This window comes from Homarus americanus, unplaced genomic scaffold (assembly GCF_018991925.1).
Source record: "Homarus americanus isolate GMGI-L3 unplaced genomic scaffold, GMGI_Hamer_2.0 scaffold17994, whole genome shotgun sequence".
Classification (NCBI taxonomy): domain Eukaryota; kingdom Metazoa; phylum Arthropoda; class Malacostraca; order Decapoda; family Nephropidae; genus Homarus; species Homarus americanus.
This window is the reverse complement of record NW_024735067.1, coordinates 62501-87500: the sequence shown is the minus strand read 5'-3', so window position 1 is coordinate 87500 and position 25000 is coordinate 62501. Positions and strand designations below refer to the sequence as shown.

Sequence of the window (25000 nt, the reverse complement as noted above, 5' to 3'; positions counted from 1 at the left end):
TGTCACCAGCCTGAGGTGCCGCCGTGTTCAAGAAGGCGATCAGCTGCCGTGTTTGTCTCAGCTGCCGCCGTGTTCAAGAAGGCGATCAGCTGCCGTGTTTGTCTCAGCTGCCGCCGTGTTCAAGAAGGCGATCAGCTGCTGTGTTTGTCTCAGCTGCCGCCGTGTTCCGGAAAGGCGGTCAGCCTTCAGCTGTTTATCCAGCTGCCGCCACCGTGTTCAAAGAGGCGATCAGCTGCTGTGTTTGTCTCAGCTGCCGCCGTGTTCAAGAAGGCGATCAGCTGCTGTGTTTGTCTCAGCTGCCGCCGTGCTCAAGAAGGCGATCAGCTGCCGTGTTTGTCTCAGCTGCCGCCGTGCTCAAGAAGGCGATCAGCTGCTGTGTTTGTCTCAGCTGCCGCCGTGCTCAAGAAGGCGATCAGCTGCTGTGTTTGTCTCAGCTGCCGCCGTGCTCAAGAAGGCGATCAGCTGCCGTGTTTGTCTCAGCTGCCGCCGTGCTCAAGAAGGCGATCAGCTGCTGTGTTTGTCTCAGCTGCCGCCGTGTTCAAGAAGGCGATCAGCTGCCGTGTTTGTCTCAGCTGCCGCCGTGTTCAAGAAGGCGATCAGCTGCCGTGTTTGTCTCAGCTGCCGCCGTGTTCAAGAAGGCGATCATGCCGTGTTTGTCTCCAGCTGCCGCCGTGTTCCGAAGAAGGCGATCAGCTGCCGTGTTTGTCTCAGCTGCCGCCGTGTTCAAGAAGGCGATCAGCTGCCGTGTTTGTCTCAGCTGCCGCCGTGTTGTTCAAAGAAGGCGATCAGCTACCTGTATTTATCTCGCTGCCGCCGTGTTCCGAAAGGCGATCAGCTGCCGTGTTCATCTCAGCTGCCGTGTTCAAGAAGGCGTCAGCTGCACCGTGTTTATCTCCAGCTGCCGCCGTGCTCCAGAAGGCGATCAGCTGCGCAATGTTTATCTCAGCTGCCGCCGTGTTCAGAAGGCGATCAGCTGCCGTGTTGTCTCAGCTGCCGCCGTGTTCAAGAAGGCGATCAGCTGCCGTGTTTGTCTCAGCTGCCGCCGTGTTCAAGAAGGCGATCAGCTGCTGTGTTTGTCTCAGCTGCCGCCGTGTTCAAGAAGGCGATCAGCTGCCGTGTTTGTCTCAGCTGCCGCCGTGCTCAAGAAGGCGATCAGCTGCCGTGTTTGTCTCAGCTGCCGCCGTGCTCAAGAAGGCGATCAGCTGCTGTGTTTGTCTCAGCTGCCGCCGTGTTCAAGAAGGCGATCAGCTGCTGTGTTTGTCTCAGCTGCCGCCGTGTTCAAGAAGGCGATCAGCTGCTGTGTTTGTCTCAGCTGCCGCCGTGCTCGAAGGCGATCAGCTGCTGTGTTTGTCTCAGCTGCCGCCGTGTTCAAAGAGCCGATCAGCTGCTGTGTTTGTCTCAGCTGCCGCCGTGTTCAAGAAGGCGATCAGCTGCTGTGTTTGTCTCAGCTGCCGCCGTGTTCAAGGAAGGCGATCAGCTGCTGTGGTTTCTCCAGCTGCCGCCGTCGTTCAGAAGGCGATCAGCTGCTGTGTTGTCTCAGCTGCCGCCGTGAAGAAGGCGATCAGCTGCTGTGTTTGTCTCAGCTGCCGCCGTGTTCAAGAAGGCGATCAGCTGCTGTGTTTATCTCAGCTGCCGCCGTGTTCGAGAAGGCGATCAGCTGCTGTGTTTGTTCAGCTGCCGCCGTGTTCAAGAAGGCGGTCAGCTGCTGTGTTTCCCCAGCTGCCGCCGTGTTCAAGAAGGCGGTCAGCTGCTGTTTGTCTCAGCTGCTGCCGTGTTCAAGAAGGCGATCAGCTGCTGCGTTTGTCTCAGCTGCGCCGCCGTGTTCAAGAAGGCGATCAGCTGCTGTGTTTGTCTCAGCTGCTGCCGTGTTCGAAGGCGATCAGCTGCTGTGTTTGCTCAGCTGCCGCCGTGTTCAAGAAGGCGGTCAGCTGCTGTTTTTTCCAGCTGCCGTGTTCAAGAAGGCGATCAGCTGCTGTGTTTGTCTCAGCTGCCGCCGTTCAAGAAGCGGTCAGTGCTGTTTTGTTCTAGCTGCTGCCGTTCAGAAGGCGATCAGCTGGGTTGTGTCTCAGCTGCCGCCGTGTTCAAGAAGGCGATCAGCTGCTGTGTTTGTCTCAGCTGCTGCCGTGTTCAAGAAGGCGGTCAGCTGCCGTGTTTGTCTCAGCTGCCGCCGTGCCAAGAAGGCGATCAGCTGCTGTGTTTGTCTCAGCTGCCGCCGTTGTTCAGAAGGCGATCAGCTGCTGTGTTTGTCTCAGCTGCCGCCGTGTTCAAGAAGGCGATCAGCTGCTGTGTTTGTCTCAGCTGCTGCCGTGTTCAAGGCGATCAGCGTTTGTCTCAGCTGCTGCCGTGTTCAAGAAGGCGATCAGCTGCTGTGTTTGTCTCAGCTGCCGCCGTGTTCAAGAGGCGATCAGCTGCTGTGTTTGTCTCAGCTGCCGCCGTGTTCAAGAAGGCGATCAGCTGCTGTGTTTGTCTCAGCTGCCGCCGTGTTCAAGAAGGCGATCAGCTGCTGTGTTTGTCTCAGCTGCTGTTAAAGTTGGCTGTTTGTTGCTGGTGCTGTCTTTAGTATCGTGGTAGTAACAGTGAATGGTAGTAGTGGTAGTAGTCGTAGTGGTGGGAGTAGTTGTGGTAGAAGTTGTGGTGGTAGTAGTTGTGGTGGAAGTGATGTTGGTAGTAGTTAGGTAGAAGTGGTGGTGGTAGTTGTTGTGGTGGAAGTGATGTTGGTAGTAGTTGTGGTAGAAGTGGTGGTGGTAGTTGTTGTGGTGGAAGTGATGTTGGTAGTAGTTGTGGTAGAAGTGGTGGTGGTAGTATTTGTAGTAAAAATATGAATGGTAATAGCAGCAACAGTGATGATAATAGTAATAATAGTAATAGCAGGGATATGATTAGTACCACAAGTAGTAATGGTAGCGTAATAGTACACTGTGTGTGTGTGTGTGTGTGTGTGTGTGTGTGTGTGTGTATTAGTGAAATATGGGTGCAGGTAAGATGGGTTAGTACGTGTGGGTGGGTGGGTAAATAATTGAGGGTGTGGATAGATTCAGAAAGTAGGTTGTGTGAATATGGTGGTCTGAGTGGGTGGTAGGGTACGGTGAATGGGTGTGGATGGGTGGAGTGAACGTATGAGTGGGTGGGTATATGTACACACAACTACACCCACGCGCCTTATACACCCATCATTCACCACACGTCCCCTTCACCTTTTAAGAAACCATCACCTCCAAAACTTGTTCCACCAAACGCCAAACTTAACCCAACACAGAATGAGAAGAAAAAAAATAGTCACTGGCAACTGATATCTACACCCGGGCCAGGCGGAGACAACACGGGGAATTTACCATTATGACACAAGTCCACAAGCTCGTGAATGCCTCGACCCGTGTCACCCATTCAGTATTTTGCGAGCAGCGTTACGCCTGGGGGATGCCGTGACGCTGGGCATGGCCGGTATTTTCTTTTGGTTACTCTGCCTCATCTTGGGCGCTTTCACTCAATGGTCTGTAATGTATTTTTTCACCCTGCCCCCCCTGGCCCCTCGTCTTCTTCTGGTTGATTATACCACTGCAATTATGATAATTACACCTACAGGGGTTATGAGACGAGTGGAAAATAATGGTTTGGTGTTGAGGCTGATGAGTGATAAACGGTGCTTCGGGGTTGATGGTGAATGAGAGAGGTGGGGGGACGGCGTGCAGAACGCAACATTTCGTGAGGGACGTTTTGTCTATGACGCAAGACATACCTACCTACCTGCCTACCCTCCTTCCCTCCCTCTCTACCTCCACTACACCTGCTCCCCCCCCCCCTCTACACACACTCTCCTCCCATCCCCTCTCCACCTCTCCTTCCACCCTCCATACTCTCCTCTCCTCCCGCCACCCCTCTGCACTCCTCCTCCCGCCACCCCTCCACCATTCTCCTCCCGCCATCCCTCCACTTCTCCTCCTGCCACCCCTTCCACTATTCTCCTCCCGCCACCCTCCACTTCTCCTCCCGCCACCCTCCACCACTCTCCTCCCTGCCACCCTTCCATTACCCTCCCTCCCGCCACATGAACATAAGATAAGGAGTGCACAGGCCGGTTGGCTCTGCATGGCAGTTGTCGAGAGTTACTACCACCTCTATCATCCATGAATCTATCTACCTTTTGAAACTTTCAAAGTTTCCGCACTTACTACAAAGTTATGTCATTTTACCTGTCCACCAATTCATTTAGAACCAGTTTCTTCCTATCTCCTCCTAAACCTAAACTTATCCAACTTGAATCCGTTGCTCCGAGTCCCATCCGGCTCGGATATTATAAGAACTTTATCTATATCCCTTTATTAATTCCTTCACCCACTTAAATACTTTCTATCATATCTCCCCACACTCTTCGTCTCTAGGAAATGCAAGTTAAGTTTCTTTAACCTATCCTGATATGGAAGGTTTCTAAGTCCCGAATCATTTTTTTATTCTTCGCTGCACCGACTCTAGTGAATTTATATCCATTCTATAATAGGCACCAGAACTGAACCGCATAATCGAGGTGCGGCCTGACTAGCGCAAGATATAGTTGCAATAAGACCTCTGCACTCTTGTTACTTACACTTCTAGATATAAAACCCAATACTCTGTTTGCCTTATTTCGAACATTAACGCACTGTTTTCTAGGCCGTAGGTCCGGGCTCAAGTCCCAGGTCTTTTCACAAGTCGACTTTCTAGGTTGATGTTGTGGTGTATATTAAAGTATTTGTTCTTCCAATATTAAGTACGCTGCACTTGCTGGTGTTGAATTTCATTTGCCATTTTTCAGACCACCCCTGCAGTTTATTTAGATCCTCCTGTAATGCATTTGCATCCTGCCCTGAATTAATCTGCCGCCCTATTTTGGTGTCGTCCGCAAACTTGCTTATGACACTGCTGATCCCAGTATCTAGATCGTTTATGTAGATTAGAACAAGAGGGGCCAGTACTGACCCCCTGGGGAACCCCATTACACGGCCCCACTCAGATTTACACACCCTTCCACTACCTCCCTCCCGCCACCCCTCCACTACCTCCTCCTTCCACCCTTCCACCACCTCCTCCCGCCACCCCTCCACCACTCTCCTCCCGCCACCCCTCCACTACTCCTCCTGCCACCCCCTTCCACTACCCTCCCTCCACACCCCTTCCACTACTCCTCCTCCCGCCACCCCTCCACTACTCCTCCATCCCAGCACCCCTTCCACTATTCCTCCCTCCACTCCTCTCCACCCTCCACTCCGCTCTCTCAATGGTCGTCTCCAGGAATGTCTCTTGTATTGTGGTGTGAAATAACTAGCCAGACACACACTCTCTCTCTCTCTATTACTGATAATCGTTCACCACGACACTCTCACGCCCATAATTAGTAATTAAAAAACTCTTCAGAATTCTTGCGTATTTTCTCTTCGTTATTTCTGTGCCAATTTTATCATTATCTCTTTATCTCATCAGCTTTAAGAGATATATGGACTAGTCAGGTAAATGGTAGAGGAGAGAGGAGAGAGAGAGAGAGAGAGAGGAGAGAGAGAGAGAGATTAATATACAATGATGGTGGATGATAGGGGCTGGTGGGGTGATGGTATGGTGGGGATGGAGATGGGTAGTGAAATGTGGGTGATGGAGGCTGATGGTGGGGGATGGGGTGGAGGGTCATTTTGGGTGGGGGATGGTGGATGGTGTGGTGATGGGGTTATGGTGGGTGATGGTGGGGATGGGGGTGATGGTGGGTTATTTGTGTACAAGTGATGGTGGTGTGATGGTGGGATGGTGGTGGGTGTAGGGATGGTGGGTGATGGTGGTGATGGTGGGTGATGGTGTAGGGAGGGTGATGGTGGGATGTGGTTGGGTGATGGTGGGTGATGGGGATGGTGGTGATGGTGGGATAGGATGATGGGTGATGTGGGGTTGTGTGTATGTGTGATGGTGAGATGGTGGGTGATGGTGAATGATGGTGTAGGATGGTGGATGATGGGTGATGGGTTATGGTGGGATGGTGGGGATGGTGGGTGATGGTGTAGGGATGGGGATGATGGTGGGTGATGGTGGGTTATGGTGGGTGATGGTGAGGGATGGTGGGATGTGGGGATGGTGGGTGATGGTGGGAGATGGTATGGTGATGGTCGGGGCTGGTGGGGATGGGGTGATGGTGGGGGCTGGTGGGTGATGGTTTAGGGATGGTGGGTGATGGTGGGATGGTTGATGGTGGGTGATGGTGGGGATGGTGGGTGATGGTGGATGATGGATCTATAGATGGTGGGGGATGGTGGTGATGGTGGATGGTGATGGTGGGGGATGGTGGGTGATGGTGGATGATGACGATGGTGGGGGATGGTGGGGAGAGGATGATGGATGGTGACAGGGTGATGGTGGGGGATAGTAGGTGATGGTGTAGGGATGGTGGGGGATGGAGGGTGATGGTGGGTGATGGTGGGTGATGGTGGGTGATGGTGGGGGATGGTGGGTGATGGTGAATGATGTTGGAGGATGGGGGATGGTGGGTGATGGTGGTTGTGGTGATGGTGGGGGATGGTGGGTGATGGTGGATGGGGGATGATGGTGGGTGATGGTGGGTTATGGTGGGGGATGGTGGGTGATGGTGGGGGATGGTGGGTGATGGTGGGGATGGTGGTGGATGGTCGGGGCTGGTGGGTGATGGTGGTAATGGGGGCTGGTGGTGATGGGTGATGGTGGGTGATGGTGGGCTGGTGGGTGATGGTGGATGGATGGCTGGTGGATGGTGGATGATGGTGGGTGATGGATCGTGATGGTGAGGGATGGTGGGTGATGGTGGGTGATTTTTGGGTGATGGTGGGTAATGGTGCGGATGGTGGGGATGGTGGGTGATGGTGGGGATGGTGGGTGATTTTGGGTGGTGGCTGATGGTGGGTGATGGTGGGGGATGGTGGGTGACGGTGGGTGATGGTGGGTGATGGTGTAGGGATGGTGGGTGATGATGGGGATGGTGGGTGATAGTGGGTGATGGTGGGGGATGGTGTAGGGATGGTGGGTGTTGGTGGGGATGTTGTAGGGATGGTGGGTGATGATGGGTGATGGTGGGTGATGGTGTAGGGATGGTGGGTGACGGTGGGTGATGGTGGGTGATGGTGGGGTTGGTGGGATATTAAATTCTGCAGGGGACAAAGGGAAGGAAAGTTAGGAGTCCCATATTGTGGGGGAGGGAGGGAGGGAGGGTGGAAGGGGGAGGAAGAGGAAAGAGTGGGAAGGGGGGAGGAAAGAGAGGGAAGGGGGGGAGGAAGGGGGGGAGGAAAGAGATGGGAGGGAGGAAGGGGGAAGGGGAGGAAGGGAGGGAGGAAGTGAGGGAGGAAGAGAGGGGAAGGGGTGAGGAGAAGAGAGGGAAGGGGAGGAAGAGAGGGGAAGGAGGAGGAAGGGAGGGGGAGGAAGAAGGGAGGAAGGGGGAGGGAGGAAGGGAGGAGGAAGGGGGAGGGTGAGGAAGGGGGAAGGGAAGGAAGGGGGAAGGGGAAGGAAGGGGGAAGGAGGGAGGAAGGAAGGGGGGGGGACGAGAGGGGAAGGGGGAGGAAGAGAATAAGAGGGAAGGGATGAGGAAGAGGGGGAAGGGGGAGGAAGAGAGGGGAGGGGGAGGAAGAATAGAGGAAGGGGGAGGGGGGGGAGGAGGAAGTGGCTCTTTCCGTGAGAGGAGGAAGAGGTGAGTGAGTACGGGACGGAGGAGAAGTAGGAATGTTGGCTCCCTGTGTCACGTTTAAGAGGAGCAAGAAGAAGGAGGAGGAAGGAAGGGAGAGATTACATACTGGCCGTGTGTGTGTGTGTGTGTGTGTGTGTGTGTGTGTGTGTGTGTGTAAATATAACTAATCATTCTATCATTGTGTTCATATTAGAATGTTGTCATAATTTCTTATTTCTTATTAAAATTAACTCTCCCCCATGACACGACTCTTCGAAAAGAATCTTATGAAAACACATAAATAGTAAACTAGTCAAATAATGTCGAACAGTAGAGAGAGAGAGAGAGATAACGATTAATAAACATACTTTCCTCTAAAGCAGAACACCAAGGCCACGTTTTAACTCATCAAAGAGAAATCTTAATTCCTATTTGCTTCTGCCTTCCTTTGGCCGCGTTACTAAGGGAGCGAAAAACTGATACTTTCACGACTTTGCAGCGTAATTTTTGTACATATACATATTTGTATATTTACACACTCATATTTATACATATGTATTTATAAACTAGATACAGGTAGGTAAATAACTTTATTCTTTAAATTGTTAAGTAGCTTCTCTCAAGCCAGATATTTGTAAGGAAATTCTAATTATTAAAATATCTAAATTTATTCTCATAATCCTTTATTTTATAAAAAAAAAATAATTCAGGAAAATGTGCCATCCTCTTAATCTCAAAATAAAGTACAGTGTGAGCTTCGCATAAACCCCACAGAAAAACATTCTTTTAATCCCCAGACAGGACTAAAGTCTTATAAACGCGGCCTCGTTCCAATAATGCACTTGCGGCTTCCGACAGGAAATAAATCGCGGTTAACCTCCGTAATAAACCCATATTACACGTCCCACTGATCCCAACGTCGCGTTAAGGCCATAGCCATTATCCCAAAATCCGGAAAATTGTGGGCGGAGGGGAGTGTTAGAGTTAATGAACATAACTCACCTGTGCGCGCGCGGTCAAGGCGACTGGTCGGGACGCGGGAGGTGGCGACCATTGAGGATATGAAGATGGAGGTTTCCTGACTCTGGTACACTGTTGTGAGAAGGAATGGAGATGAAGAATGGACCTTAAGTAGTAGAGACGGCAGGAGGAATGAGAGAACTTACAGAGGGAGTGAGAGAGAGATGAGGAGAAGTGAGAGAGAAATGAAAATAAGTAAGAGATGATGACAGAAAACTCGATGTGCATGGATGATATGAGAATGGAGCAGCTAAAGTGTTTGGCTGGATTTTCTCACATTTTGTTGGACAGGAAATGAAACAAGGGAAAGGAATGAAATAAATAAGAGAGGAGATAAAAAATAGTAAAATGGAAGAGAAATGATATGGTGGGGCAGGAAGAGAGGAAGATTGAGGAGTGTGTGTGACTTTTCAGGGGGGGTGGAGGGAGAAGAGATAAAAACACATAATTAAGGAGAAAGGAAGGAACACAGGAGGTAATAAGAAGAAAAAAAACGGTATTTAGCCTCAAAAACATATCATGCGGAAAGCTGTTGTTTCGAAAGGTGTATTCCTCCGCCAATATTTTAACAACCTGATGAAATGACCAATGAGACAGCAAGACAAGAATATTCCAGCCAATCAGAGAACACCGTGTCATAAGAAAAAGGTGACGTCATTAGAGAAGGTGACGTCATCAGTTGGAGGGCGCTGTGAAACAAGTACCGGTGACGTCATCTACCAGGGCCAACCTGACAACTCTCTCTTATATCTTATTGGTTAAATATGTTTTTCTATACTGCTAATGAATATCATGTATTTCCTTCTTTGTGTATGAACCTCTGTCCTGCATGGCAGTGAACAGTGGCATTACCCACATGAATCTGACCTATATATAGTGTCAATGAATATGATGCATTCTTTGTGTACGAACCTCTGTCCTGTATGGCAGTGAAGAGTGACATTACCCACATGAATCTGACCGACGTATATGTATGTATGTATGTGTGCATATGTGTATATATATATGTATATGTATGTATATATGTATATGTGTATATGTGTATGTGTGTGTGTGTACATATATGTATATGTACTGTCAATGAATATGATGCAACTCTTTGTGTACGAACCTCTGTCCTGCATGGCAGTGAACAGTGACATTACCCATATGAATCTGACCTCTATACATTTATAGCTGTTAATGAATATGATGTATTTCTTTGTGTATGAACCTCTGTCCTGCGTGACAGTGAGAAGTGATACCACCCTCAGTGTCAAGACCTGACTGAATTACTCAGAATAGGCAAACTGTACTACTAGCTCTGCCAATAAAGTTGTTAAACTAAAAACTATGTCGTTCTCTGATTGGCTGTCTATTCCACTACTGTCCTCTCATTGGTTGACTATTTTAACGTTGTTCTCTTATTGGGTAACTGTTTCAGCATTGTGTTCTCTTATTGGTTGAAAGGAGTACACTTTATCTAAACGAGTGACTTGGTTGGTCCATCATTCGCCCCTTCCTCCTCCCCCAACTCCTATCTTCCCTTCCTCTCCTTCTCTCCCTTCCTTCTCCCTCCTCCCCCTTACTCTCTCCTCCCTCCCACACAGTGAGTGGTGTCTGACTTGTGACCTGACGTCCCCTTGACACACACAGCTGCGTCAGATAGCTCCATGAATGCTGACCCTAACATTAACTGAGTGACTGACTTGAGAGATGTTTTGACGAGCCAACACTGAGGTAAGTTGTTGTCAGGTTAGGTTAGGTTAGGTTAGGTTAGGTTCACCTCCAGATGATGAGATATAATTTATTATATGTATTTATATGACCTTTAATAACGAGACAATTAACCGAAAATTAAAAAGATTACAACCATATTTATTTTACTTTATGATTAACCTAACCTAACCTAACCTAACCCCAAGGTAACATTAGGGTGTCTAATCATCAGGTGATCCAATGACAATAATGAGATGAATTATATTAATAAAACTATGTGTGGTGCCAGTGAGAGAGAGGAGACAATAACATGGTAATCAACGTTGATGGAGTCTGTCTCTCTATAACACCCCCCAGAATTTCACTCTACGGTTATTGAGGATTTCACCTTCTTCAAGTGACTTACTAAATCCTTCCTTGAGTTCTATATCATCCAGCAGCCAGTAGTATTTACACTGTGATCATCGTAATGGGCGCTGACTAAACATCATTAGTAGCAGAGGAAGATAAAAGAGCCTAGCCGAGTCTTGCTGGCAAAGTGTCAACAAAGTCGCAGGTAAGTACACAGTGAGGGAGGTAATCACATACACCTCTGATGGACGACGTATCTAGGTTGGAATTTTTTTTTTTGAGGCTTTGATCTTTCTTGGTGTTTTTGTCTGTTTTTATTATTTCTTTTGTTTGACTGTTTATGGGTTTTTGTTTGTTTGTTTGTCAGTCTGTGTTTGTGTTTGTTTGTCAGTCTGTGTTTGTGTTTGTTTGTCAGTCTGTGTTTGTGTTTGTTTGTCAGTCTGTGTTTGTGTTTGTTTGTCAGTCTGTGTTTGTGTTTGTTTGTCAGTCTGTGTTTGTGTTTGTTTGTCAGTCTTTGTTTTGTGTTTGTTTGTCAGTCTGTGTTTGTGTTTGTTTGTCAGTCTGTGTTTGTGTTTGTTTGTCAGTCTGTGTTTGTGTTTGTTTGTCGTCTGTGTTTGTGTTTGTTTGTCAGTCTGTGTTTGGTGTTTGTTTGTCAGTCTGTTTGTGGATCAGTTGTGTTTGTGTTTGTTTGTCAGTCTGTGTTTGTGTTTGTTTGTCAGTCTGTGTTTGTGTTTGTTTGTCAGTCTGTGTTTGTGTTTGTCAGTCTGTGTTTGTGTTTGTTTGTCAGTCTGTGTTTGTGTTTGGTGTTTCTGGGTTTGTTGTTGTTTGTTTCTGTGTTTTATGTTTTCAGTGATGGTATTATTTTTATGTTTGTTTATTATCGGGATTATAAGTGTATTGTAGTTTTGTCTGTGTGTCTGTTTGTGTGTCTGTGTGTCTGTGTGTCTGTGTGTCTGTTTGTGTGTCTGTGTGTCTGTCTGTCTGTGTGTGTGTCTGTCTGTCTGTGTGTGTGTCTGTCTGTCTGTCTGTCTGTCTGGGATAAGGAAAGATGTCCACAACACGCAAGACTTAGCCCGAAATCTTAATGAAAGTCAAGTCAGTACTTTTAACACACAACTAAACCTAACGTTGAGAGAGATAATCTATCGTGCGACCGTTTGGTTATTCAGACCTCGGAACTAACGTGTGAGAGAGAGAGCCACACTGCAGAAGTGACGGATCTGTTATGGATGAGGGTGGGTCACTCGTAACCCATGATATGATCGTGGGCGGAGGCTACTGCACCTATCAGGCTATCAGAGACTACCCGGCGGGGGCTACAGGCTACCAGACACTCACCCAGCAGAGGCTACTTCTCTCGGGCTATTGGAGATTATGTGTTGAGTGCATTTTATTCTCTCAGAGGTTAGACAAGGCTATACCAGAGGCTATCATATGCTAGGCCACATACCAGAGGCTATCATAGGCGAGGCTACATACCAGAGGCTATCATAGGCGAGGCTATACAGGAGCGTATCATAGGCGAGGCTACATACCAGAGGCTATCACAGGCAAGGCTACATACCAGAGGCTATCACAGGCAAGGCTATACCAGGAGGCTATCTGGCTGAGTTGGGGTACATACCAGAGGCTATCACAGGCTTTGGGTTGGTTTGGGGTTGCTATCAAGGAGGCTACATACCAGAGGCTATCATAGGCTAGGCTACATACCAGAGGGCTATCATAGGCGAGGCTACATACCAGAGGCTATCATAGGCGAGGCTACATACCAGAGGCTATCATAGGCAAGGCTACATACCAGAGGCTATCACAGGCAGGCTACATACCAGGAGCTATCACAGGCAGGCTACATACCAGAGGCTATCACAGGCTGGGCTCATACAGAGACGCTGGGCAGGCTACATACCAGAGGCTATCACAGGCTAGGCTACATACCAGAGGCTATCACAGGCTGGGCTACATACCAGAGGCTATCACAGGGCAAGGCTACATACCAGAGGCTATCACAGGCTACATACCAGAGGCTATCACAGGCGAGGCTACATACCAGAGGCCATCATAGGCGAGGGCTACATACCAGAGGCTATCACAGGCTGGGCTACATACCAGAGGCTATCATATGCTGACTACATACAGAGGCTATCATGTGGCTACATACCAAGGCTATCAAGGCAGGCTACATGCCAGAGGGCTATCAGGCGGGCTACATACCAGAGGCTATCATATGCTAGGCTACATACCAGGGCTATCACAGGCGAGGCTACATACGAGAGGCTATCAGGCGAGGCTACATACCAGAGGCTATCATAGGCGAGGCTACATACCAGAGGCTATCATAGGCAGGCTACATACCAGAGGCTATCACAGGCAAGGCTACATACCAGAGGCTATCACAGGTAAGCTCATACCAGACGCTATCATAGGCGGGCTACATACAGGGCTATCATAGGCGAGGCTCACATACCAGAGGCTATCACAGGCTGGGCTACATACCAGAGGCTATCACGGCTGGGCTACATACCAGAGGCTATAAGCGAGGGCTACATACCAGAGACTATCACAGGCAAGGCTACATACCAGAGGCTAACACAGGCTGGGCTACATACCAGAGGCTATCACAGGCTGGGCTACATACCAGAGGGTATCACAGGCAAGGCTACATACCAGAGGCTATCACAGGCTGGGCTACAGTGGCTATCACAGGCAAGGCTACATACCAGTGGCTATCACAGGCAGGCTACATACCAGAGGGTATCACAGGCTGGGCTACATACCAGAGAGACTATCACAGGCTGGGCTACATACCAGAGACTATCACAGCTGGGTTACATACCAGAGGCTATCACAGGCTGGGCTACATACAGAGAGACTATCACAGGCTAGGTTACATACCAGAGGCTATCACAGGCAAGGCTACATACCAGAGACTATCACAGGCTGGGCTACATACCAGAGACTATCACAGGCTAGGTTACATACCAGAGACTATCACAGGCAAGGCTACATACCAGAGACTATCACAGGCTGGGTTACATACCAGAGGCTATCACAGGCAAGGCTACATACCAGATACTATCACAGGCAAGGCTACATACCAGAGAGACTATCACAGGCTAGGTTACATACCAGAGACTATCACAGGCTAGCTACATACCAGAGACTATCACAGGCTAGGCTACATACCAGTGGCTATCAGAGCAAGGCTACATACCAGTGGCTATCACAGGCAGGCTACATACAGAGGGTATCACAGGCTGGGCTACATACCAGAGAACTATCACAGGCAAGGCTACATACCAGAGACTATCACAGGCTGGGCTACATACCAGAGACTATCACAGCTGGGCTACATACCAGAGACTATCAGGTGAGCTACATACCAGAGACTATCACAGGCTAGGCTACATACCAGAGGACTATCACAGGCTGGGCTACATACTAGAGACTATCACAGGCTGGGCTACATACCAGAGCTATCACAGCTGGCTACATACGAGACTATCAGGTGAGCCACAGACTGCTATCAGCTGGGCTACATACCAGAGACTATGCAGAGCTACATACCAGAGAGCTATCACAGGCTGGGCTACATACCAAGACTATCACAGGCTGAGCTACATACCAGAGCTATCACAGGCTGGGCTACATACCAGAATATCACAGGCTAGGCCCCTAATTAGAACAATTTTGAGGGATTATTTGTTTTTTAATGGCTTACGAATAAGTTTGACGTATTATAAGAAAATATATTTTACATGTGTATTTTATTTACACTTGTTAACATACTCTATATAGTAAATTTATTTATTTTTTTATTATTTATGTAATTAGTCATTGTTAATCTAATTTATTTCATTTTTTTAAATATTAATTAATCATTATTTTCCTGTAGGCTTATGTAACTAATCGGTTCATCTTATTATTAGTGTTGTTGATTTTCATTTATTTGTTATTCATTTATATTTGCATTTGTGTATTTTACGTATAAGAAACATGTATGAACAAAAACAAAAATATCGATGATTATTTCTCACTTTTTCGCCGTTGAGTGTAGGACCTTGAGCAGCAGAACACCACTAAACCGGAACACATTTGGTGAGACAGTCAGTGAGGAGTGAATGACAGTGAGTGAAGGGACAGTCAGTATTGGTTTTGATATCAGTCACCTTGTACCGGTCAGTAGTGGGTGAGACTTTACACCAGTCATTGAGTAAGTTATGTATACCTTATGTGTATGTATTCTTGTTTCTTGTCTTAGTATGATAATGTTATGTTGTTATATTAGTATTGGCATTATTATTGAGGCAACAGTCACTGAATGCCGCATAGATCTGCGGCTCAACTAAGTCAACACGGCTAGGATAGCTACTTATGTATAAGGATATTTAATTTTGAGGCAATAAAGTGGTAGCGAAGGTGTGGCTATTGGGGGAGCTGGGCCACGCATAAAAAGTAGTGGTAGTAGAAATAGTAGTAGTAGTAGTATCATATTTGTTGTTGTTATTGCTACTATCAATTATATAATTATCATCATTACTATCATCTCAACATACAGATAGTCGATTTAATATAACCATTAAGAAAAGCCCACAATTTCTTCTATCTCTGCCAGAGGTCAAATAATGAGGCCGCGAGTCCTGTATTTATCCTAAAGGAACACGCCTGCATAATTGCATAGTTACTGCATCGTCTGACCCACCCACAACATACACGAGATCCAGTGCTGAATCCGTCTTCATCCGATCCGTTCTTGACGTCCAGGCGTTCCTTAAGGATAAGCATAATTCCAGGTCTGTATACTGACATGAGCTCTGATGTATTGACTCTGGATTTATGAAGACGTTCCCAGAGTTGGATCCGACTTAATACGTCTTGGGTTCGGGTTTTTGATTAAGAAGGAATTTGATGTTTTGTGTTTTGTTGTTAAGATGAGATTTATGTTCTGGTTAGTTATAGGAGAGACCGCACTGAGAACAGCAGAAGTAGATATACAGCAGTTGCCGAAACAGCAGCAAGAGGTACAGCAACAGCAAAAACTAAGCCGTCACAGGAGTCAGAAAAGCAGAACAAGCAACACTAGTTTAGATAGATCTAGGAACAGCAACAGTAGTGTAAAGTGCAGCAGTAACATGAGGAGCACAGCAGCAGAAGCAGCAGTAGGCGAGGCAGCAAGTCTTCACCTCCGAGCAGACAAGAAGAATTATCCAAACATAATTAAGACCCACCTGGCGCTTTCCTGTGGGAGGGCGTAAACAGTTGGTACGGGTTTTGTGGGTGTGACTGGAGTACCAAGACACTCGGAAATCTCGGGCGTGAGGGCGTGGGAGGTTTGGTGAAAGTTGCGTCCCTCTTTCTGCCACGCCCGTTGGTCGTGGACGTGAGGGCGTGGATGAACTCTCTTCCTCCGCACGCCCGCTCATCGTGGGCGTGAGGGCGTGGTGAAGGACCCTCCCTCCGCACGCACGCTGGCTGTGGGCGTGAGGGCGTGGCGCAGGACCCTCCCTCCGCACGCCCTCTGGCCGTGGGCGTGAGGGCGTGGTGCAGGACTGACAAGTACAAGATGGATGAGGCGTTGAGGACCTCAACCACCCCGTGTGCCTCTCTCTCTCTCTCTCTCTCTCTCTTTCTCACACACACACCAAGTACCGCTATGGTAATAATGACATTGCCACCGTTGCAGCCGCCACCGCCGCCGCTCCTGCTACTGCTGCTCCTGCTGCTGCTCCTGCTTCTGCTCCTGCTGCTGCTGCTACTGCTGCTCCTGCTACTGCTGCTGCTGATACTGTTCCTGCTGCCGTTGCTGCTGCTCATACTGCTCCTGCTGCTGCTGCTGCTGCTGTTCTGCTACTGCTGCTGCTGATACTGCTCCTGCTGCTGCTGTCCTGCTGCTGCTGTTGCTGCTCATACTGTTCCCTGCTACTGCTGCTGATACTGTCCTGCTGCTGCTGCTGCTCCTGCTGCTTCTGCTGCTGTTCGCTGCTGCTGCTTTGCTGCTGTTGCTCCTGCTACTGCTGCTGCTGATACTGCTCCTGCTACTGCTGCTGCTGCTGCTGCATGCTGCTGCTGCTGATGCTGCTGTCCCTGCTGCTGTCCCTGTTATTGCTGCTGCAGCTGTTGTTGCTACTGTTGCTGCTGCTGCTGTTGCTACTGCTACTGTTGTTGCCGTTGCTGTTGTTACTGTTGCTGCTGCTGTTGCCGCTGCTGCCGTTGCTGCTGCTGTTGTTACCGCTGTTGTTGCCGTTGCCACAGCTGCTGCCACTTGCTGCTGTTGTTGTTGCTGCTACTGTTGCCGTTGCTGCTGTTGCACTGCTGTTGTTGTTCGTTGCGGTTGTTGCTGCCGTTGCTGTTACTGTTGCTGCTGTTGCTGCTGCTGCTGCTGTTGCTACTGCTGCTGTTGCTACTGCTGCTGCTGTTGCTGCTGTTGTTACTGCTACTATTGCTGCTGCTACTACTGGTTGCTCTTGCTGCTGCTGCTGCTGCTGTTGCTGTTGCTACTGTTGCTGCTGCTGCTACTGCTGCTGTTGCTGCTGTTGTTACTGCTACCATTGCTGCTGCTACTACTGCTGCTCTTGCTGCTGCTGCTGCTGCTGTTGCTGTTGCTACTGTTGCTGCTGCCGCTACTGCTGTTGTTGCTGTTGCTGCTGCTGTTGTTGCTGTTGTTACTGCTACTACTGGTTGCCGTTAACATTGCCGGTTCTTGGTTGCTGCTGTTGCTACTGCTGCTGTTGCTGTTGCTACTGTTGCTGCTGCTGCTACTGTTGCTGTTGCTACTGCTGCTGCTGTTGCTGCCGCTGTTGTTGTTGCTACTGTTGCTGCTGCTGCTACTACTGCTGCTATTACCGTTGCTGTTGCTGCTGCTGCTGGTTGCTGTTCCCGGTTGCTGCTACTGCTGTTGTTGCTGCTGCAGTGCTGCTACTGCTACTACTGCTGATGTTACTGCTGATGTTACTGCTGCTGCTGTTGCTGCTGCTGCTGTTAATGCTACTACTGCTGTTACTACTGCCGCAGTTGCTGCTGCTGTTGTTGCTTGCTGCTGCTGCTGCTGTTGCTGCTGCTGTTGCTGCTGCTGCTGTTACTGCTGCTACTACTGCTGTTGTTGCTGCTGCTGTTGTTGCTACTGCTGCCGTTGCTGCTGTTACTGCTGTTACTGCTGCTATCAGCTGCTGTTGCTGTTGCTGCTGTTGCTGCTGCTGCTGCTGCTGTTACTGCTACTGCTGCTGCTGTTGTTACTGCTGCTGTTACTCGTTGCTGCTTTGCTGCTGCTGCTTCTGCTGCTGTTGCTGCTGCTGCTACCACTGCTGCTGCTGCTGTTGTTACTTTGTTGTTGTTACTGCTGCTGCTACTGCTGTTGCTGTTGTTGCTGCTGCTGTTGCTACTGCTGCCGTTGCTGCTGTTACTGCTGTTACTGCTGCTTACCACTGCTGCTGTTGCTGCTGCTGCTGTTGCTGCTGCTGCTGCTGCTGTTACTGCTACTGCTGCTGCTGTTGTTACTGCTGCTGTTGCTTCTGCTTGCTGTTGTTGCTGCTGCTGTTGCTGCTGTTCCTGTTGTTACTGCTGTTGTTACTGCTACTACTACTGCTGCTGCTGCTGCTGCTGTTGCTTCTACTACTACTATACACTGCTGCTGTTGCTGTTGTTCCTGCTGTTACTGTTGCTGCTCCTGCTGTTACTGTTGCTACTACGTTGCTGCTGTTGTTACTGCTGCTGTTCCTGCTACTACTACTGCTTGCTGCTGTTACTGCTGCTGTTCCTGCTGCTACTACTTCACTGCTGCTGTTACTGCTGCTGTTCCTGCTGCTACTACTGCTGCTGCTGTTACTGCTGCTGTTCCTGCTGTTACTGCTGCTGCTCCTGCTGTTACTGCTGCTACTACCTTCCTCACTCCCTACATTTAGCCTGCCCAACCTACCCGACCTTCCTCAGTGTAGCAGGTAAAATCCCTATCCTGTCTTAATGCTTTACCCTCTACCAACACGTTCTAACCTGCCTTGTTTATATATTATTTTTCAGATACAAATTCTATCCTGTCAAAATATTCTACACACTTTTATCCTGTTCCTATCCTGCCCTGCTTCATCCTAGAGCCGTGTGTGTGTGTGTGTGTGTGTGTGTGTGTGTGTGTGTGTGTGTGTGTGTGTTGGGGGAACTGTGAGGAGTTGAGGAGGGTGAAGAGATGAGGAGAGAAGGGAGAGAGAGGGAAGGGGTGTGAAAGAAATGAAGGGAGAGAAGGAGTAGGAATGGGGGAAAGAGAGGAGGAGGGAGGAGAATGAAGGCAAGAAGTGAGGGAGAAATAAGAGGAAAAAGAGAGAAGAGAAAGAAAGGGAGGAAGGAATGGGATGGGAGGAGAGAAAGTCAAGGTGAAGGAGAGAGTAGTACTGGAACTGTCTTGAGTACATTTATAAGTATATTTTTACTCTTGTACTCATTTACTCAAGCTTACAGACTGAAAACCGGGTTTCTATTGAGTACATGTCTTAATACTTTACTATTTATTCAAGACTTCGGGAGAATGGGACTAAATAGCATTAGCTAGTACTTTTAAGAGTCCAGGCAGAGAGAAGAGTTATGTACTGTATTACAAAGAGTACATGTAATTGTACTCACCTCTTGTACTATGCCACAAAGAGTACATGTAATTGTACTCACCTCTTGTACTATGCCACAAAGAGTACATGTAATTGTACTCACCTCTTGTACTATGCCACAAAGAGTACATAATAACAGTACTCTCCCCATGAACTATGCCACAAAGAGTACATAATAACAGTACTCTCCCCATGTACTATGCCACTGAGAGTACATAATCACAGTACTCCCCATGTACTATGCCACTAAGAGTACATAATCACAGTACTCACCTCCTCAACTGAGTCCCAGCAAGACACGGTGAGGAGGAGTGATGGTTCTTATAATACAAGTTTTGCACGCTGAGTCGAGAGGCTGGAAGAGCAGTGTACTGGTCACGGGGAGAGGTCAGAGGTCAAGTGTGCCGCAGGGTCGTCTCTTGTTTAGGTGAGTGGAGGAGTGGAGGGGTCGTGAGGGGGAGGAGAGGGGGATTTGGGAGTCGAGGTCGTGATGGGGGAAGGGTGGAGGAGGTCGAGGGAGGGAGGGAGGGGTGTGGTTGAGGGGTAATCAAGGGGTGAGTGAGGAAAGTTGTGGGGGTGAAGGGTAGAGAGAGAGAGAGAGGAGAGAGAGAGAGAGAGAGAGAGAGAGAGAGAGGAGAGTATAGGAGGCTTACAATATGTGTGGTTGTTGTGGATGGGAAAGATGGCAGTAGTAGTAGTAGTAATAGTAGTAATTTGAAACAACTGAGGTCAAGCAAGTGGCGTACGCTGATGACCTTACACGAGCAGGAAAAGTGGAGGACATCAAAAAGTGGTGGGACTTGGTAACATCACGAGGCCCACAAATAGGGTACCACCCAAACGCCAGCAAGTCTTTCCTCATCGTGAAGCCAGAACATTATGAACGGGCAATGGAGGTGTTCGGTGGAAGTGAGGTCAAAACAAAGGATGGCCAAAGACACCTAGGCACAATAAATGGCACGACGAACTTCAAGACCGAGTACGTAACGGGAAAGGTGAATGAGGGTTTAGGGAACCAAGCTCTGTCTGAGATTGTTAACACAGAGCCACATGCGGCTTTTGCGGCATTCACCCATGGAGTCAAACATCGCTGGGAGTACCTAAGCGCACTATCCCTCGATCGTCTCCACCCTCTGAAGAAGCTATCAGCGTCAATTTCATTCCCAAATTAGTGAAACACCCTCACTTAACCCCAGCAGAAAGATCACCTTGCACTACCACCAAGACTGGGAGGAATAGGACTGACCAATCCAGAAGAGATCGCTGCCACCGAACATCAAAACTCAGTTAAGCTCACGGCAGCCCTTAAGGACCACATAATAGCTCAGCACACAACAGGGAGGTAGATACCAGCTAAGTAAACAAGATTCAAGGTCCATTACGACAGAACGACAGCACGGCCAATGGTAAGTTGCAGCAACTGTTGCTGCAAGTACCAGAGGATTAAAAAAAGTAGCTATAGCGCAGGAGGTGGGCGCTCGAACTGGTTAACTACGTTACCAATAAGGGCAAATGGTTTCAGTCTCAATAAACAAGAATTTACAGATGCCAATGCTTAAGGTACGGTAGGCCAGGAAGGTTTGCCCTCCCAATGTGTGTGTGGCTTCCTATGACGTCGATCATGCCATGGTGTGCAAGGGGGCTTGTATGCATGAGGCACGACGAAGTAAGGATCTGACAGCAAAGATGTTGAAGGAAATCTGCCGTGATGTCAGGGTAGAACCGGACCTCCTTCCATTGGACGGTGAGATTTTCCAGCATAGGACTTCAAACACATTGAACGAAGCCCGTGTTGACGTCAGTGCTCGAGATTCTGGACGCGGGACAGCGAGCCTTCTTCGACATCAGGATTTTTATCCATGGCCGCATGTCACTGTAACTTAGCTCTCGATGCTGCACACAGGAGGAACGAGAACGACAAGATAAGGGCATACGGGGGAGAATTAAGAACGTTGTTCGAGCAGCTTCACCCTCTAGTGTTCACCAACCTCTGGTGGATGGGACCAAGTGCAAGATGTTTCTACGCCAGACTCGCAGAGGTGATCTCCGAATAGAAGCAGCAGCCCAGAAGTTATGTTACAGCCTGGATGAGATGTCGACTGTCTTTCTTCCGGTCGGCTTTGTTCTGCCTCAGGGGAACAAGAGCTTGGCCCCAAAGCCGACAACAGCTGCAGATATTGACTATGAGGCTAAGTCACTGAATGCCGCATAGATCTGCGGCTCAACTAAGTCAACACAGCTAGGATAGCTACTTATGTATTAGGATATTTAATATTAAGGTAATAAAATGGTGGTGAAGGTGTGACTATTGGGGGAGGCTGGAGGCCACTTATAAAAGAAAAAAAAGTAGTAGTGGAAGGTAAGATGGTTGAGTTGGTAGTGAATTTGAAATGTGAAGAAGACAGTAACTAGTTTCTTGTGCACCCCATGACGCTTGTGGTGCAGGTGGTGATGGTTGTAGTAGTCATGGTAGTGATTGTTGAGATCACATGGTGGTAAGCAGAGTGTTGAGAATTGTGGTGGTAAGGTGATGGTGGTGGAACGTTGCAGGTGAAGATAGTTGTAGTGGAATGGTGATGATGCTAATAGTTGTGGTGGTAGGTTGGTGGGTTGGTGGTATAATAGTGGTAGGGTGGTTATTGTGATGTTGATGGTTGTGGTAGTTGGGTGGTAAGTGTGGTGCTAAGAGCTGTGGTGGCGGATAGGTGTAGTTATAAGGTTGTGATGGTGGTTGTTGTGGTAGGTGGGTGACGGAGGCATGTGGTGGTAGTTGTGGTAGGTGGGTGACGAAGGCATGGGTGGTAGTTGTGGTAGGTGGGTGACGGAGGCATGTGTGGTAGTTGTGGTAGGTGGGTGACGATGTGGTGGTAGTTGTGGTAGGTGGGTGACGGAGGCATGTGGTGGTAGTTGTGGTAGGTGGGTGACGGAGGCATGTGGTGGTTGTTTTGGTAGGTGGGTGATGGAGGCATGTGGTAGTTGTGGTAGGTGGGTGATGGAGGCATGTGGTGGTAGTTGTGGTAGGTGGGTGATGGAGGCATGTGGTAGTAGTTGTGGTAGGTGGGTGATGGAGGCATGTGGTAGTTGTAGGTGGGTGATGGAGGCATGTGGTGGTAGTTGTGGTAGGTGGGTGATGGAGGCATGTGGTGGTAGTTGTGGTAGGTGGGTGATGGAGGCATGGTGGTAGTTGTGGTAGGTGGGTGATGGAGGCATGTGGTGGTAGTTGTGGTAGGTGGGTGACAGGCATGTGGTGGTAGTTGTGGTGGTAGGATGGTGGTAGTTGTGGTGGTAGGATGGTGGTAGTTGTGGTGGTAGGATGGTGGTAGTTGTGGTGGTAGGATGGTGGTAGTTGTGGTGGTAGGATGGTGGTAGTTGTGGTGGTAAGATGGTGGTAGTTGTGGTGGTAGGTCACGCTGGTAAGTTTCGATGAAGTTAATGATGATGAATGGTGATGGTGAGGGCGGCAGCCAGGCTTTGTGGCTATGGTGAGAGGTGGCGACGGTGGTGATCCAGTGATGGTGATCCAGTGATGGTGATCCAGTGATGGTGATAGTGATGGTGATACATTGATGGTGATCCAGTGATGGTGATACAGTGATGGTGATACAGTGATGGTGATCAGTGATGGTGATAGTGATGGTGATCCAGTGATGGTGATACATTGATGGTGATGGTGATACATTGATGGTGATAGTGATGGTGATACATTGATGGTGATCCAGTGATAGTGATGGTGATACAGTGATGATCCAGTGATGGTGATCCAGTGATGGTGACAGCGATAGTGATCTAGTGATGGTGATCCAGTGATGGTGACACAGCGATAGTGATCTAGTGATGGTGATAGCGGTGGTAAATACATCACTCAAGCTATACAGTATAAAAGTGCTTCATTAATACAGTAATACAGCATCAATTCAATGTCCTGGAGCAGTGATTCAATAATACAGAAATACAAGTCACTGTAATAAAGAGTTAGTGGATACAGCCATACAGTACTACTAGATGACAGTACCACAGGTAATTATGTATCTTACAGTAAATATAGTTCTCAATATAGTATAATATAGTCATTGGTGGATATTACAACGGAAAGTGTGCAGTGGGGCGTCGAGTTGATAAAACACTCGCCTCCTGTTTCCTAGGTCTGTGGTTCGATCCCCGGGCACTCTCAGTTCACCCAGCTGTGAATGAGTACCTAATCTTACAACTTGGGGAAGTGTGCAGTGCAGTACCGGCCATGCTGCCTCCTTGTGTACCGAAGGCTCTATCAACGGGCAGTCATGCCTATGGGACCCACTTTCATTACACGAAATTGACTATTATCAATAGTATTAGTAGTAGTGTAGTAGTTGTAGTAGTAGTAGTAGCGTATTAGTAGTAGCGTAGTAGTAGTAGTACTGTAGTAGTAGCAGCACCAGTAATAGTAGTAGTATTCCGCAGGCGGTGTTGGTTCAGCTCACATCAGTTTTAATTATATGGAAGGCGTTCATTTCGCAACCTTAACAACAAGCAGTAAATTCAGGGGTTAGGCAGGTCAATACGAGCGGGATATATTACCCATAACAATTTAGAAAATGGGCAATTCGATCCCCATTAAGGCCTCACTGACGCTCATTCACATCGTCCATTCGCCCCCAAAAGCTCATTGAGGGCCCCACCTCACCCACTAAATGCTCATTCAGGGGCCCCCCTCCCTAAAAGTTAGCGCGTAAACCTGGGGATGTTATTGTACGTGTCAGCTTCCCTGGGGACGAAACCTCATCAAGGATAGACAGAGTTAAACCACGTTGACCCCTATGGTCGATTATCTCAGTGATAAAGCGGTGAATTTATGTTTATTGGTTTCGAGTGAGTTCGAACCCTTTAAAGCTTAAAATAGCCTTGTTTAGGGGCACGTGTTCCGAGAGTTACGAATGAACCACTAAATTACGGATTTTGAATCGTGGCTCATTTCGGGGTTTGACACAAGCCGTCAAGATTTACTGTAATGGAGGATTTGAGGATAATGAAATTAAACGGCAGCGGCTCTAGATCCCCATACGGAACCTCCCTAGGATAAGCTGATGATTTGATAAACAAACACATTCTTTCTTCAGAGTCGCTCCTTCATATCCTCAGGTACGCAATGTTACTCCTATTTTTTCTTAAATGATGTTACTGTGTGTGTGTGTGTGTGTGTGTGTGTGTGTGTACTGTGTGTGTGTGTGTGTGTGTGTGTGACAATAAGCCTCTCAGACAAAGACGTTTAAACATGCTAAGTAAGCCAACGATAATACACCCAAACACATGAACAAGAACAGCCAAACACCTGGATAAACATGACTCACACAAGCAGACCAAAACAGCCGCCCAGACATCCTAAAACAGCCTCAACCAGACCTAAAAAATCTAAATATACAGATCTGAGCATCACAGATAAACACACCTAAACAGCCGGACCTCAGAAGCAAATAGGTCGACCATAGAGACCAAAAACAAAAGTGAACAAGGAGACAAAACAACAAGGCAAATGTGTAATATGTGTCAACTCGCTGAATGGCACCATGTGACACCCGGATTAGTCGCATGGCAGGGGAAGGTATGCAGGACAACAGTGCCCCCCTAACTCCCCATTGTCAACCCTTTTTTTCAGGGCACGACCGGTCCTTTCACTCGTGCTCGGTGTTGAGTTTCGGCCCAGGGAGATTTGCTGAGGAGAACTGAG

General features: G+C 48.5%; 1 protein-coding gene across 1 annotated transcript in view; it reads left to right on the top strand.

The window, feature by feature from the left end:
- Positions 1-11969: 11969 nt before the first annotated feature.
- LOC121870782 (mucin-4-like) overlaps positions 11970-25000 on the top strand; it is a 47221-nt gene continuing 34190 nt past the window's right edge. The window contains exons 1-2 of the mRNA XM_042372736.1: positions 11970-12115; positions 13135-13361. Coding sequence (XP_042228670.1) covers positions 11970-12115; positions 13135-13361 — 373 coding nt within the window. The remainder of the gene's footprint in view (positions 12116-13134; positions 13362-25000) is intronic.